Source organism: Nicotiana tabacum, chromosome 22 (genome assembly GCF_000715075.1).
Source record: "Nicotiana tabacum cultivar K326 chromosome 22, ASM71507v2, whole genome shotgun sequence".
Classification (NCBI taxonomy): Eukaryota; Viridiplantae; Streptophyta; class Magnoliopsida; order Solanales; family Solanaceae; genus Nicotiana; species Nicotiana tabacum.
In genome coordinates, this window is record NC_134101.1 from 200,428,018 (window position 1) to 200,444,647 (window position 16,630).

At 37.1% G+C, this 16,630-nt stretch overlaps 1 protein-coding gene across 3 annotated transcripts; it reads left to right on the forward strand.

Annotated features, from left to right (window-relative positions):
* Positions 1-5,537: 5,537 nt before the first annotated feature.
* LOC107797703 (putative inactive leucine-rich repeat receptor-like protein kinase At3g03770) lies at positions 5,538-10,886 on the forward strand. Of its 3 annotated transcripts, XM_075244207.1 has the most exons (9): positions 5,538-5,667; positions 5,837-5,945; positions 6,367-7,798; positions 8,181-8,320; positions 8,841-9,081; positions 9,197-9,402; positions 9,514-9,551; positions 9,808-9,919; positions 10,341-10,886. In XM_075244207.1, exons 3-9 carry the CDS (start codon positions 6,463-6,465, stop codon positions 10,614-10,616), a joined length of 2,349 nt encoding a protein of 782 aa, XP_075100308.1. In that variant the 5' UTR covers positions 5,538-5,667; positions 5,837-5,945; positions 6,367-6,462; the 3' UTR covers positions 10,617-10,886. The 3 variants fall into 3 exon arrangements, with proteins under 3 accessions (XP_075100308.1, XP_075100309.1, XP_075100310.1); XM_075244208.1 differs by lacking the exon at positions 5,538-5,667 and having other exon boundaries at positions 5,710-5,945; positions 6,409-7,798; XM_075244209.1 differs by lacking the exon at positions 5,538-5,667 and having other exon boundaries at positions 5,733-5,945; positions 8,181-8,311; positions 8,838-9,081.
* The last annotated feature ends 5,744 nt before the right edge of the window (positions 10,887-16,630 follow it).

A 16,630-nucleotide genomic window follows, 5' to 3' on the forward strand; every position in this document is an offset into this window, starting at 1 on the left:
TTCTTTGGCTTACAATCCGGATTTTTCTTAGGCTTTAGATCCTCGGAGGTTGAGATCCTTTTTCTCTTCTTATCCTTCACCAGTTTAGGGACCGGGGGCGAAGTCTCCTCCTCACCAGACGAAGGTCTCACCGACACATCCTTCCCGAAACCTGCAAAAGAAAAACAAGTATGAGGAGAAATTCAGACAACAATCAAGGTTATCGATATACGCAAAAACTTACCATGATTTCGGGCCTCCCATCGACCCTTCGACAATTCGCGCCATACGCGCTCAGCGTGTATAGAAGTCGACACCAAGCTCCTGACGCAGTTCTCTAGATGGGGAATCGCACCCGGTATCCAGGCAATGTCTGCACCAAGTAAAACACCTGTAAGAAAGGATGAAAAAAGAGAGAAGATAATAAACAGAAGTTAAAAGGTGGAATTATACTCACGTTTCCTATTCCATTTCTCTAGAAATGGCATGCTCTCGGCTGGTATCAGGTCCGAGGTCTTCACTCGGACAAATCAGCCCATCCAACCCCGGTTCATGTCCTCATCCGTGCTCAAGAAGACCGTTTTCGAAGACCGACGTTGAAGCTTTATTAGCCCACCTCGATAAAGTCCCTTGGATGAGATGGTCGAGGGTAAAGGGAAGCCCCTTGACTTTGCTCACAAAAAATCGAAGCAATGTCACTATCCTCCAAAAAGAAGGATGAATCTGGTCGAGGGTGACCTCGTACTTTTTGCAGAAGTCCAGAATGATTGGATCTAGAGGAACGAATGTGAAAGGGTAGGTGTAAACACTCAAAAACCCCTCCACATGCATAGCGATTGACTCTTCGAGCGAGGGCACCACCACGTGCTTGTATACCCAGTTGCAGTCCTTTTTAACTTGCTTTAAAAGGCCACTGGTGATTGTGCATATGTACCTCGACATCGGCTCACATCGGCGAGGAACCGACGAGGTCTTTTCAACTTTGAAATCGGAGTCAAGGACACACGGCGAAAGAAAGAATTCTTCAGGGAGTGGCTCAATCGCTGGTTGTTCGCCGGCCGGCTTAAACGAGGAAGATTTTTCTTTCTGCGGCACAATTTTGGATGTTTTCGCCATTTTGGGTTTGAAGAAGGAAGAAGAGAATAACACCTAGTGTTTTAAGAGAAGGTTGATAACAAAACCTGGAGATTATGCAGAATGGAAAAACTTAAAAGATGTAAAAAGCTTTGGAGATGGAAGAAACTGAAAGTAAAATTTGAATCAACGAGAAAAGGGCCTATTTATGGGTTTTACGGCGACGGTTCGAAACCACTAGTGGCCGACCATCAATTGGCATGCATTAAATGCCTGGGGAACTGCACCGACAGGACGTTTCGATCACATCTGCCGCTTACGTTACGGGAATAACGTCATGACAGATCTAGGATCGAAGGCTCAATTTGTTTCTTGTCATTACACTCCAAAAAATGAGAGGACTATCTGTATACGGTTAAAATCAGGCCCACCCAATTTTACTGGTTTCTCGAGACCAGTGTGAAGGATCGAAGATCACTCCCATAATAGATCGGATCGAGGCACGAGGACAAGGTACTGAATTCGAGATTCGAGGTACTTGTCAAGATCGAGACCGGTAGTGATTGAGACAATGCGACAAACAACGAGTAAGATCGAAGGTAGCATAATAACCGAAAGGTGAGATATCCATGACTGGTCGGAGATCACGACAAAAATCTCGGAACGGATCAATCAAGAACGGTTAACTAGCTAATCATGAGATTTCCTTCTGTAATTAGAGTTATACCATAGTTAGGATTCCTCTACTATATAAAAAGGAGTCCCAATCGTTTTTAGGGCTCTTACATTCGGAGCAGGGGCGGACCTACATTGTGGGTTGAGGGGTCACGGGACCCCGTTAGCCTTGGCAAAAATCTTGAATATATATATATATATATATATATATATATATATACATATATATGGGACCCCTTAAATATGTTAAGTGTGCCCCCTAAACACAAATAGACTGACTGGACAAGTGGCTGCATTGGCCATTTAGCTTCCGATTTTGGAAGTGATGCAAGTTCGAATCCCAACTTCAGCCTTTTCTATTCCTTTTCAGCTTTTTCCCCTCCTTTCTATGTTTATTCTGCCTTTTCTACTCGTTTTCAGCTTTTCCCTCCTTTCTATTTATAGTACAATATAATTTATATTTAATAGCAAATTGCTTTATTTTTTTACTTTTGTCCTTTTTTTTGAATCAATTATAATTTAGTACTAATATATAATAGTCAACTTAATTAATATTTTAGTTCTTTGAATACAATGCAATTTATATTTAATAGCAAATTGCTTTGTTTTTTTTTTACTTTTATCTTCTTCTTTTTTTGAATTCAATTATAGTTTAGTACTAGTACATAATAGTCAACCTAATTAATTTTATTCTTTTTCAAATTCATCCCCTTAAAATTGAAATTATCTAATTGCAACTTATCGGTCCATAAATGAAAAAATACATATCATTTTGTGACAACCTTTTTCAACAATCTGACTCGGCAATGACAACTAATAGTTTGAGACTCTTTTTCAGTTCTTTTAGTATTACCATACTCTTTATCTTGAATTCTTTAATATGTCTTTGATAAATTTACGTTTGAATGCCTTTTTGATCACTGACCCCTTTTTTTTATTTATTAAAAACTAGAATTTTAAAGTATGAAACATGCTTAATCAAACACCTTCCCTTCCCATAGCATCCATTTTGCGAAGAAATCTCTCTCTCTCTCTCTCTCTCTCTCTCTATATATATATATATATATATATATATATATATATATATATATATATATATATATAAGTCATCATAATCATTAAGTTTTCAATGAGTTGCACTATAATTAGGATTCCTCTACTATATAAAGATGAGTTCCAATCATTTGTAAGATACTTGGATTAACTCATATCAAAACAATACAACACTTTCTCTTTAGCTTATACTCTCTTGTTCATCAGCTTGCTTATATTTTTAACTGTTCTTATACCAATCAGCTTGAGGGTATCCGAGCTCGAAGATTGAATTTCATTTAAATACTGGTTTGCTTTATCTTATTGCTAATTTCTATTACTAATCTTCATATTCATCAATTGGTATTAGGTAACTCTTAACTCTCAACTTTTTTTTTGTGTAGAAATTAGAGTGAACAAAGAAGATGGATTCCTTAATACTGATTCTGATAACACACACTGCTTTGAGAAAACAGCACAGCAGGAAAACATGGAGATTGCCGAGAATTTTTATCAAAGATCCAGATTAAAATTTTCTTCCTCTTTCTTTTTTTTTTTTTTTTTTTTAATGGAGCAGCGTCTTCTTCTTTAGATTCAAACCTGACATAGTTGCCGTAAAAAAATTATTGCTAGAGTGGAGCTTTTGGGAATCTTTCTTTTCCAGCCAACTCCTCCTCCCTCTCTCTCTTCTCTCTCGTTTCTCAGAACTTTGAGCTTTTTTTTTTTTGCGGACATGTCTAATACTAAATATGGTTTTTAAAATGTCTTCGAGAGTGTATCACACCCGAATGGATTGACTAGGTGGAGTGTTTAGTTAACCAACATTATTGAAGGTTTGAAGTGTCTAACCGGAAATAGGCTCAACTGAGATGCCTACTTGGTCGTCAGGGACAACCTACATGAACACTCAATGACGTAGCCACATATAGTGAAGGGTGTTCGAACACCCTTCATCAAAAAATTATATTGTATAAATAAAAAATTATAATATATATATATATATATATATATATATATATATATATATATATATATATAGGTTATAAGTCGATGAATCAAATTACAAGTGTATCAATACCTAAAAGAATCTGTCCCCCACCGTTTATGTATTTAGCCAAAGCTTTGAGTACATGTCTCTCTATTGCTTTAGAACAACAGATAAATAAATGCTACTCCAAGAAGGAAAGGGAAAAAGGGAAAGTGCCAAAGGCAAACCAACTATCTATAGACTATAGAGGGCCACAAGCTAAGCTAAGAGGACGATGCTAAAGGCTTAAAGCTCAAAAAGCTCAAAGCTGGCCTGAGCTAGAAAGCGAAAGCTCACAACAGTGCATGGTACAACCTTCTGAGTTACACTTTTCTTTTTGTTAAAAAAAAAAGAAATAAATAAAATACAAAAGAAAGGACCATGGTTAATCCATGAGTTTTGTCTCTTTTCGTTTTCCAATGGTGAAAGGAAGTTATCGTTGACCAAATTTTGAAATCAATTTTTTAATTGTTTTTCAATACAAGGAAGAAGGAGAAGGGAAAGGTTGACAAACTACAAATATCGTTGACCAAAATTTGGAAGCATGTATAACAACTATATATTGTGTTAAAATCTATAGATACAATTTAAGAGTTATCTCAATATCTTATAAGTAAATTGTAAATTGTATCTAAGAGTAAATTATCTTGGGATAACAGTAAGAGATGTATCTAACAGTAAATCGAAATGAAAATTACATAATCAAAAAATAATTTACTCCTTTGTAATTCGTTGGCTCCTCTGTGAAAACCGCAAATGAAGAAAAAAAAGAGAAGGAAAAATAAGTACATGAATAAATAAGTGAATTTAAAGTCTAAAGCAGGCTGTGGTTCCTATAGGCACACAGTGGCAAGCACTAAAAGAGAATAAAGGGTTACCTTCTGCATCTTTCTTTTTGTTTATTGCTTTACTTCAAAATCCTTTTTTTTTTGTAATGATGTTAGAAAATAATACCACAAATCTTGTACATCTGTTTTAAGTATCTGGTATCCAAGATCTACTCACATTGTTTGGGATTTTATTTATTTTTACTTTTTCAAGACTCCAACTCTAAACATGGATAAACATATCTCATCCATACCAGCACGCCTTTTGATGGTCACATGTCTCATACATAATATGGATATAATAAGAAATGTCTTTAGGTCCCCATTTCATTTTTGTGTTTTATTTTCTAATATTATATTTTATTAATGCTTTGAGAGTGAAACTGGGGACATCTCTTATAAGATATAGAAATAACACTAAATAATAGATGTATAAAATCATAAGAAAACAACACGATGGTGAATTCTAGACAGTGAAGTATTACTAAAAATTATTGAAAATATCCTTGTTCAAGTTATTGAGATAAATTTAATATGATGATCATTTAGTGAGAGTCTATCAATAGTACTAATATATCGTCACTTGGTGCTTTCTTGAGCTGAGGGTCTCCTGGAAACAGCCTCTCTGCCCCTCGGGGTAGAGGTAAGGTTTGCGTATATACTATCCTCCCCAGACCTCACTTGTGGGATTATACTGAGATTTTGTTGTTGTTGTTGTTGTTGTTGTTGTTGTTGTATCATTTAGTGAGAAACATTACTTTCCTTAGGCAATATTGTCCCTACTCACATTTAGTTGTCATATTAAGCTTTCCGTAATCATTTAACTAGTTCTCAGTGCAGTGTTGAACGTCAATTGTTTTGTTTATCAAGTAAAAAACTTACTTTTGAAAATTAATTTCTATGTTATGGAACTTGCAACGCATATAGTTAATTAAAAAGAAAGAGAATTGAAAAGCTACTTCCTAGAAGATTTGCCCAATATTATAAGATAATTATTGCCCAAGAGGATGGCTTCTAACTAACTTTCTTGGTGTATGAGCTCTGATTTTGTTGGTAATTATAATAATACAGCTGACATTTCTTTTCTGCTTTCATATCTTTAGTCAAGATTCAGGGTGTTTCCCTTCCATAAAGCTATTAATATTCTATTTTACACTACTTTATTCTTGATAAAAATGAAAATAACTAACTACATAAATATATTGGTCATTGTTTGAAGAAGACTAGTTGGTGTAAGCCTATGAATTTTTCTGTGATGAAAAGTTGGTGTTTACTTCATTTGAAGGCTACCATGGATCCTTGAAGTTCCTCAAAGTTCTTCTGTAAAACAGGTAAAGCCTCCATTACTGTGAGCTTAAAAGAGTCTCCACTCTTCTATACTAATCTACTACTATACGTTAAACGCAGAGATGGTTGTATTTATACTTCATGTAGTTATGTGTCTGATTATACAAATAAATGCAAAATCTTTGCAACATTCATTCATTATTTCCTTTTTCAATTTGGGATGATTATCTCTCTATTTTCATATCATATGTTCCACCTTATTCCTTAATGTTGCACTTTGGATCAATCCCTGAAGAATTATCTTGTGTGTGGGGGTGGGGGTGGGTGGGGGGGGGGGGTTGCCACTTCATTTTTATTCTACTTTATGAAGTGACTTTGCAGGATTTGAGTTATTATTACTATTAAGTTGCTTAATCTTAACATTTTAACCTCCTCCCTTTTTCTTTTCAAATTCTATGGATGCAGAGTTTGATTTTGTTGGATTACTGAGTTGTGATGCAATTGCAGTGTTCTCCAGAAAATTCTCAGTGGTAAAAGAGTTGTTGAGCCAGTCTTGTGCTGATGGAAAAAGATTTGGGACTTGAAAAGCTTCTGGTTTTGTTTTTGGTAGTAATCTCAATCCGCTATTCAGAGCAATTACAATCTTCTCAAGTGAAAAGCCTTCTGAGAATTCGACGTCTTTTGAACTATCCAACAGCTTTGAATAGTTGGAACAATGACACTGATTTCTGTAAGATTGAGCCAACTTCAATTGTCATTGTTGTGTGCTATGAAGAAAGCATAACTCAGTTACACATAATAGGGATAAAGGGGGCTTCCCCTTTACCCAGAAACTTCTCTGTTGCTTCATTCTTCACTTCCCTTGTCAATCTTCCTAGCTTGAAAGTCCTTAGATTAGTTTCTCTTGGTTTATGGGGGCGCTTGCCTGGAAAACTTTCAAGACTGTCAGCACTGGAGATACTTGACTTAAGCTCAAATTACTTTCACAGTGGCATACCCAAAACAATTTCATCGTTAACGGACCTCCAAACCTTACTGCTTGATGGAAATAGGTTGACTGGCAGAATTCCGGATGGACTTGGTTCGCTTTCGGTTTTGGCAGTTTTGAGTCTGAAGAACAATTCGTTAGATGGACCTTTGCCAGATACACTGCGAGATATGAAAAATCTTCGGATACTTTCACTTTCGAGGAATAATTTTAGTGGCGATGTGCCTGATCTTAGCAGTTTAGGAAACCTTCAAGTTTTAGAATTAGAGGACAACTCTTTTGGACCGAGATTTCCTCAAGTTGGAAGCAAAATAGAAAGCATTGGGCTAAGGAATAATAAGTTCGCTGCAAGCATTCCAGAGAAAGTTCAGTCCTATTATCAGCTTGAACATTTTGATATTTCTTCCAACAGATTTGTGGGGCCATTTCCTCCATCCTTGCTATCTTTGCCATCCATAACTTACCTGGATGTTGCAGGAAACAAGTTGACAGGAATGCTTTTTGAAGATAATCCATGCAACGCTGCATTAGACTTTGTTAATCTGTCTGCTAATCTGTTGACCGGAACATTACCTAGTTGCCTTCTGTCTAGTTCGAGGAATAGGATTGTGCATTTTTCTAATAACTGTTTAGCAACTGGAGACAGAACTCAACATCCATTTTCCTTTTGTCGAAATGAGGCTTTGGCTGTTGGCGTCTTACCTCATCATCAAAGACAAAAACCTGCTTCTAAAGTGGTTCTTGCCTTGATAATTTGTGGTAGCATCATCGGCGGAGTCATACTAGTATGCCTGACCATCTTGATTGTCAAATCTTTTCTTGCAAAGAAGGCTGCACAGAAAACCCAATCCAGATTCATTTCAGAAGATGCATCATCTTCATATACCTCAAAGTTGTATACAGATGCAAGTAAGGTTCCTCTTTTCTGTTTCTGCCCATATTCTTTGTATTTCATATATTTGAAACAAATTACACCTCAATTCAGCTTCCTATATCAATCGGTGGGAGGTGTTAGTCCTTTACATTCTTTGTTACCAACACAGATACAGAAGTTGGAAGCTAATTAGGAAATTATGAACGTTTTGGTCGAATCTTCTTAAGTTTATAGTCTTGAGAGATTCTGAATTACAGACCCTTTGCCTCAATAACCAATTCAAGCTTGAAGCTTAGGTATATTTGCACCCTGTCTCCGATATGCATAAAGGAAGAAAAGAAAAATTCCCTCGCTCTCTTTGCTTTCCTTTAATTCCTGAGTATAGCTAACTTGATTCCTCGGTATTTCTTGTATAAGGATACATTACTCAAGCAATGAAGCTAGGAGCACTCAGTCTTCCATCTTATCGGACCTTCTCGTTAGAAGAACTTGAGGTGGCTACGAACAACTTTGATACAGCAACTTTTATGGGTGAAATGTCTAATGGCCAGGAATATGTATGACTTTGAGTCTAAAGCCAAAGATCATGTATGGTTTTGAGCTTTTCCTCTGCTGTAGCATTGATGTCTTTGAGTGTTACACTTGAGAGTTGGTGCTGACTTGTAGTAGTTTCATCCATTCGTTCTTTGTCGTTTTGGCACAAAAGAATGAGTGTAACTCTTGAAGTTTTTGACCCCGCCTCTTATTGCTTTAGAATTTTCAATAGATTCTGTTAATATCTTTATCCTAGTCTAAAATATTTTTCCGCACTTAGCTGCTGAGCTAGTTGCTGACCATGCAAAATGGTTTAGTAATTTGTATAGACGTAAGCGTGTCAAATGGTTATGACATGTGGATATAAGAACTCTGTAGGGATCATTCAAAATACGCCAAAAACCAACTAGAATTCTATGTATGCGTACCCCGATCTGAGAATCACGTCTGAGCTTTTAACAGCTTCCCAAGAGTAAACCCTACTAATATTAGCAGCTGTTTTCGAGGACAAGGGTTCACAAACTTACTCTGCTTTGGATTCAGATGTACAGAGGCGAGATGAGAGATGGTTCAAATGTTACGATTAGATGCCTGAAAATGAAAAGAAGCACCACTACTCAAAATTTTATGCATCACATAGAGTTGATATCCAAGCTCAGATATTGTCATTTGGTGAGTGCTCTTGGACACTGCTTTGAGTGTTACTTGGATGATTCAAGTGTTAGCAGAATATTTCTCGTCTTTGAGTACGTACCTAATGGGACCCTAAGGAGCTGGATTTCTGGTAATTACTTAACAAGCATCTACACTTCTACACTGTTGGATTAATGTAAATGCTTAGCTGGATTATATATGTTTGGAAATTTGATGCTCTTTGTTCCTCACTGTCCTATTTGCAGATAGACATGGAAGACGGAAACTAACTTGGACACAACGTATAGCAGCTGCAACAGGGGTAGCAAAGGGCCTACAGTTCTTGCATAATGGAATTGTCCCTGGTATCTTTTCAAATAACTTGAAAATAACAGATATCATGTTGGATCAGAACCTTGTTGCCAAAATTAGCAGCTACAATTTGCCTATTCTGTCGGAGAATGTAGGAAAGGTGTGGCGACCAACTTCCCAAAGTTCTATGTTCATTCTTCCACTCACACTTACAAAAGAAGTTTATATATTACCGCAGTATTAACTTATGCCACTACTGTGATATTTGCAGGAATACTGTCACACTTTTCCAGCTGGTTATAAGGAGAGGTGTGTACAAATTACTGTCAAATTAGAGCAGCATAGTTTAAACAACAAAATCACCTAATGTATAATGTATTAGTTGATTATAAAGCTTACCGCTTTGAAATTTCAAAACTTATTAATTTAGTTGCTTAGCTCAGTAATACAAATATTTACAGGCATTTCCACTTTGTTCAGAACATATTGTATTATTGAATGTAAATAAGCTGTAAGCACGGACATACTTACACTTTGTTTTACTCTTACCTATATTGATTTATAGGGAAAAATATGAAGAGAAGTTGGATGTGTATGACTTTGGAGTTATACTGCTGGAAATCATAACAGGAAGGCAGATAAATACCAGAAATGATATTCTAGTTCTACATAATAAGGTATGACTAACACTTCATCATCTGGCTCTTTTTCCAGATTTTCATTTTGAACTACCAACGAGGTGCCAGTGGGGGACGTACGTGGTGGCAAGCGGGAACCCGCTTCATCAAAAAATAATACTGTGTATATGTATAAAAATTACGATTAAAGCTGCGTACTCTGTGTTTATTGACCTTTTCACTGTATTGTAAGTAATCATCCTCCATTTCCTCAAATAGGCTAAACCATCTATGGAAAATGGATGATGTTAACTTGGGGTTATTCTCCGGAGTGGCCCAAGATATTATAAACCCTTTTAGAAATCCTTACGCAATCGATGGGGGGCATTTGTTTGTTGCTCATTGAAGATGATATGGCTTCATAAATAAATAATGTAAGCCTTTTGGTCGTGCACTAATTTTCTCTTGATATATTGTATAGTTGCAAGTAAGCATAATGGGCAATGAAGCATCAAGAAGGAATGTGGTTGATCCAACAGTAAGAAGTTCATGCTCGGATGAATCATTGAAGACGATGATAGAGATCTGCTGCAGGTGTTTTTACGAAGATCCAGTGGGCAGGCCTTCGATGGAAGATGTTCTCTGGAATTTGCAGTTTGCAGCTCAAGTTCAGGATGAACGGAGAGATGATTCTTCCAGCAGTAACGCCTCTCCAATTTCGCCTCTACAACCTTCAGGCCAACTCGTCATTCAATAGAGATCATGTTAAATTTATTTCGGAAACAGGGTGAAAAAGATTTTGGCAATAAAATCTTCAGGTACTGAAGTTGTATTTGTTAGATTTAACAATCATCAAACAAACACAACCTCATAACTTGAAGAAATTTTTCGCCAAATTTTTTTCCCTCTGTTTTTACCCGTTCTTAGATTTTTCCCCAAGTACTAGTAACTATGATCTTTAACTAATTTCTTGTATCTGAATGTACTGAACATTATCATTTGCAAATATTAAAATTATTTATGACCACACGAGGTCTAAAATTGCTCTACACATAGAAGAGAAGGATCTACAATATAATTTGTAAATTCAACCGAACTCAGTAGCTTAAATTCATACCTTGTATATATGTTTTAAAAACGCATTACACGTAGAAATAATATGTTCTAAACACAAAAAGTCAAATGAACAGTGTGCTTGACTTACTATTTCACTTAGTAAAGTGATCCACAACAACAATTAGCATAAAAAGGAAGTGGGACATGAGGAACCCGGTCCCTGACAGGAGGTTCAAGAGAAGAGACACAACTGGCAACGTTGTGAAGCAAGCTTTGGCTATATGGGGAGATTCATCCAGCGAGTGTGAAGGTGAGGATGAACAAGCATACACATCCATGATGTCTATCGAAAGTGGATATAGAATATGATTATATATTTGCACTCATGACCAAATCTGACGATGATAAGGACAACAAGGAAGATGAGGTAAATTTTCTTGACGTCCAAAGAAACTTGAAAACTTACTCTCAAAAGAAACTTGTGTCTTTAGCAAATGTTTTGATTTATTCTTATCACATCCTTATTGATGAGAAAAATATTTTAACTGAGGAAATTGGAGAGGTAGAACAAGAGAGATGATTTGGTGGTTGTAATTATAGATCTAAAGGAACAGGTGGAGAAAATAACAAAAGAAAATACCTTGTTAAAAATCAAATGAAAAAATGGATGAACACCCCTAAGGGAAAAGAAGTGGCTAGTGAGGCTTTACTTAAGCTTGAAAGTAAGCTTAAAAAGGTCAAAAAAAAGCCTTGCTGCTGAGCTTGAAAAGATTAGACAACTTCAGGAGAACTTAAAAAGGGTTAAAAATGATCTAGATAAGTCTCTTAAATTGACTTGGTCCTCTAATACAATCACATCTTTGTATAAGAGTAATGGTGGAAACAGGAATGAATTGGGTTCCATAAGGCTAAAGCTCCCTATAATCCCCATAGCAAGTATGTTACTATGACTGATAGTTGGCTTTGCATTCATTGTGGTCAAACTAGTTATTACAAGCACTCTTGTAAAGTTAAAATTCAATCCCAGCAGAAAAATAAATTTTTTGTTGAAAAGAGACCTATTACTAAGGAGCCTAGTTCTCTAAAAAAGGAAATATGTGATGCCTGCATGGACAAAAATAAGTTTGATCCCATTCTATCATTACAAGGGACCCAAACTAGTTTGGGTTACTAGGTCTAATTAGTAATTTTATATGTAGGCTGAAGTTAGGGGAAGCAGTAAAAAATGGTACATGGACAGTGGATGCTCTAAACACATGACCAGAAGAATGAATGATTTTCTCTCACTCAAGGCCTTGCAAGGTGGGAGTGTGTCCTTTGGAAACGGCAAGAAAGGCTATATTCTTGGCATTGGAAAGATTGACAAATCACTCTTCCACTCAATTGAAAATATGTATTATGTGAATGGCTTGAAATACAGCTTATTGAGTGTGTCCCAAATCTATGACAAAGGGAACAAAGTGGAGTTCATGTCAAAATCCTGCACTGTCACCAATCTTATAATTGGTGAAGTTGTGTTGCTCGCAAAAAAGTTCAATAACATCTACATTGCAGACTTCACCAATTATAAGACTTTAATCTTATAATTGGTGAAGTTATGGCACCGACGACTAGGGCATGCAAGTTTTTCTTTACTCAACAAGTTAATCAAGAAGGACCTGGTTCATGGGTTGCCTAAGTCAAAGTTCAAGGAACATAAAGTGTGTGATGCGTGTTTAAAAGGGAAGCATGCCAGGTCCTCGTTAAAACCAAAGAAGGAAGTTAGTACCTTAAGGCCGCTGGATCTTCTTCATATGGATCTTTGTGGACCTATTGAGATACCTAGCATAGGAGGAAAGAAGTACATATTTGTAATTGTTGGTGACTATTCTAGATTTACATGGATATTGTTTCCAAGGACCAAGGATGAAACCTTTCCAATATTTGTTGTATTTGTAGAGCAGATTCATGCGAAGGTGGGATATAATGTTGTGAGTATCAGATCTGATCATGGAATTGAGTTTAACAATGCCACATTTGATGAATTTTGTGTTGAAAATAGTAGTCACAATTTTTCTACTCCTAGAACACTTCAATAAAATGATTTGTGGAGAGGAAAAATAGGACTCTCGAGGATATGGCTAGAACAATGTTGATAGATAGTAGTGTGTCAAAGAGTTTTTAGGCTGAAGCAGTCAACACTACCTGTTATTTGATTAACAGGTACATGATCAGGTCCCTGCTTGATAAGACTCCCTATGAATTACTTAATGGGAGAAAACCAAAGCTAACTTACCTAAGGCATTTGGATGCAAATGTTTTGTTCTCAACAACGGTAAGGAAGCATTAGGAAAATTTGATGCAAAAAGTAATGAGGGTGTTTTTTTTGGTTACTCCTCTAAAAGCAAGGACTACAAAGTCTACAACAAAAGGACACAATGTGTAGAGGAAAGTGTGTATGTGATATTTGATGAATCTTATGAATCAAGAGGGAAAGGTTCACATGACAAGGATGATCAAGATGGAGATTTCTCAAAGGTTCCTAGAGAGGCCATAGATATGGCAAATTGAAAGACTGATATGATTAGTCAAGTCAATGAGAGTGATGAAGAAGATGCAGCAGAACCTCCAACCGAAATAGAGGAACCTAGTCCCTCTATCACCGCGACTGAAGCTGAGCATAAGATTGCTGATGTTGTATCAAGTACTCCTTATGCAGAACAAAGAAGTGGAATTCATACTTCTTTGATGCCAACGATGGTCCAAGTATGGAGGAACATAGTCCCTCGCATTTTGAAGTTCAAGTATCTACTGGAAGCATAGGAGTTCACATCCTCTTCAAAATATGATCACACCCTTGGACTCTGGTATTCAAACTAGATCTAAGGCAAGAAATATGTTTTCTTCTCAGCTTTCTTGTCTCAAATTGAGTCTAAAAACATCAAGTAAGCATTGAAAGATGCTGACTGGATTGGTGCTATGCAAGAAGATCTTCATCAATTCGAGAGAAACAAAGTATGGCACCTGGTTCCCCGGCCCTCAGACAGAATAGAGATTGGAACGCGGTAGGTGTTCAAAAATAAGCTTGATGAGTTTGGAAATATTACAAGAGCCAAAGTTAGGCTGGTGGTCCAAGGTTACAATTAAGAAGAAGGGATTGGCTATGATGAGACATTTTCTCTTGTTGCTCTAATGGAAGCCATCAGAATTTCGATAGCTTTTGCATCTCATATGGAATTCAAATTGTTCCAAATGGATATTAAAAGTATATTTCTTAATGGATATTTGAAGGAGGGAGTATTTTTCAAGAAACCACATGGGTTTGAATGTCATGAACATCCTGAACATGTCTTCAAGCTTGACAAAGCTTTATATGGTTTGAAGCAGGCCCCTCGTGCATGGTATAAAATATTGTCCAAGTTCCTTCTTGAGAATGGGTTCACTAGAAGGAAAATTGGCAATGCTCTGTTTCTGAAGAAAAGAGGGAGAAATTTATTGATTGTACAAGTCTACGTTGATGATATCATATTTGGTGCATGATTCCTTTTGTGAGGAGTTTGAAAAACTCATGGGAAGTGAATTTGAGATGATTATGATGGGGGAGCTAAATTTCTTCCTTAGGTTGCAAGTACAACAAACCTCAAAAGGAACCATGATAAGTCAATAGAAGTAGATCAAGGAGCTACTAAAAAGATTTGAGATGGAAAATTCCATACCAATGATACTCCCATTGTTACTGCTACTCGCCTGGACATGGGCAAACCTGGTTCTCTTGTCAATGAAACTATGTATAGGGGTATTATTGGATTTACTGTATTTGGCAGCTAGCAAATCTGACATGGTTTTTAATGTTGGGTTGTGCACTAAATTTCAATCAAGACAAAGAGAATCTCATTTGAAGGTTGCCTCTGTATCCTGAGGTATCTCAAGGGAACATAGGACCTGGTCCTCTTCTATCCCTCAGGAGATAATTTTGACCTAGTTGGATATACTGATGCTGATTATGTTGGATATGTGGTGAATAGAAAGAGTATATCTGGAATGACACATTTTCTGGGGTCATGCTTGATCTCATGGGGCACAAAGAAACAAAACAACTCTTTCTACTACTAAAGCTGAGTATGTGGTTGTTGTCTCTTGTTGTGATCAACTGCTATGGATCTAAAAATTTTTGGTGTGTTTACAGATTATGTGCCCTTATTGTGTGATAACACAAGTGCTCTCAACATGGCAAAGAACCCGGTGCAACATAAGAGGACAAAGCACATTGATGTGTGACATTACTTCTTGAGGGACATTGTTGATAAGGGGCTTATTTGTATGAAGTTCTGCAAAATGGAGGACCAGGTAGAAAATATCTTCACCAAAGCACTAAGCAGAGACACTTTGAAAAAAATCGTCTGGAGTGGCATTGATCAAGCTCAATTAAGAACCTGGTCCCTTGATGATTGGCTATGAAAGTATGGAAAGGTACAATGCTAAAAAGTGTTTTCAGGCAACATATAACTCAACCCTATACTATTACACGTAGACACGCATGGCAGATTCAGGACAAACAAAAGACAAATGACATTGCACATATCTAGAAGTTATTGCTCACATTTTCAAAAATGTCAAGGAACCTGGATCCTGTGACTCAGGCTAGTATTTCCTTTTACACTTATATGCATTTTGAACTGCTAGGGTTCCATGTCATTATTTTGTTCCCGCCTCTTCTGATGACCCTTAATCCCAAACGTTACAACCCTTCCAAATCGACCCAACATCCCGTCTCTCCTCTCACACCCATTTGTAACCGGTTCCCCATTTTACTTTATATATACCTAAAAGTCAGTCTCTTTCCTCACTTCAAACATCGAACATAACTTCTCTTCTCTATCAAATCCTTTTTTTGTCTTCTTGCTTCCAAAATCGACCATGTCTCAACAAGACACTTCATCTCCTAAAATGACTGAAGCCAACCCAGCATCATCTCTATCTAAAGAGGCACCTCCATCTGGATCTGAGCCAGACTCTTCACCCACAAAGCCCCAATTTCCAATGAACCAAACCCCACAGTCACTTCTCCCAAACCATCTGGTTTTGGTCCCCAGCATAGTCGTAAAAATCAAACTCCCAAAAAGTTTGTTTCTTCTCCATCTCCATCTACTCCTACTGAAAGAGTGGACTCTGAACAAACAACGTCCACTTCTCAATTTCTTCAAACCACAAAAGAAATTGTAGAAGGCGATGAAGGTAATGAGGTCTCGAGTCAGCATATTGTGATAGAGGAAGTGAGTTTGACTAAAGAGTTAGGTTCCCGTGTTACTGAGGGCTCAGATGCATCTGAAGTTTCTGAGGCTTAAGGTGTTGAAGGGATTGTTCTGAGTATCCCATCTGTACCAGGTAATATTTTATCCCCTTCTACTGTTACAGAGGTCTTGGGTACGGAGGTTGAGAAAAAATTAAGTGATATAGATAAAAAAGCCTCTATTCCTCTTGAAAAAGAGCCTGATGTTGTGGAGAACTTGGTTGAGGGATTCATGATGGGTAGTGATGGTAAAAAGACTCTGGGGTAACTACTGAATCAGGGGAAATACATGGTGAGGGGAAAGTGATCAGTGCAGAGGAATCGGTGCCTGTCAACACTCTAGGGGAGCCTATAGAGGGACCTCATCCCTCCGCCCAAAGGGAGTTTTCTGCTCCTACTTGGGATGAAACAAAAGGTTCCACAAGACAACCCCGGGATAGTGTTGA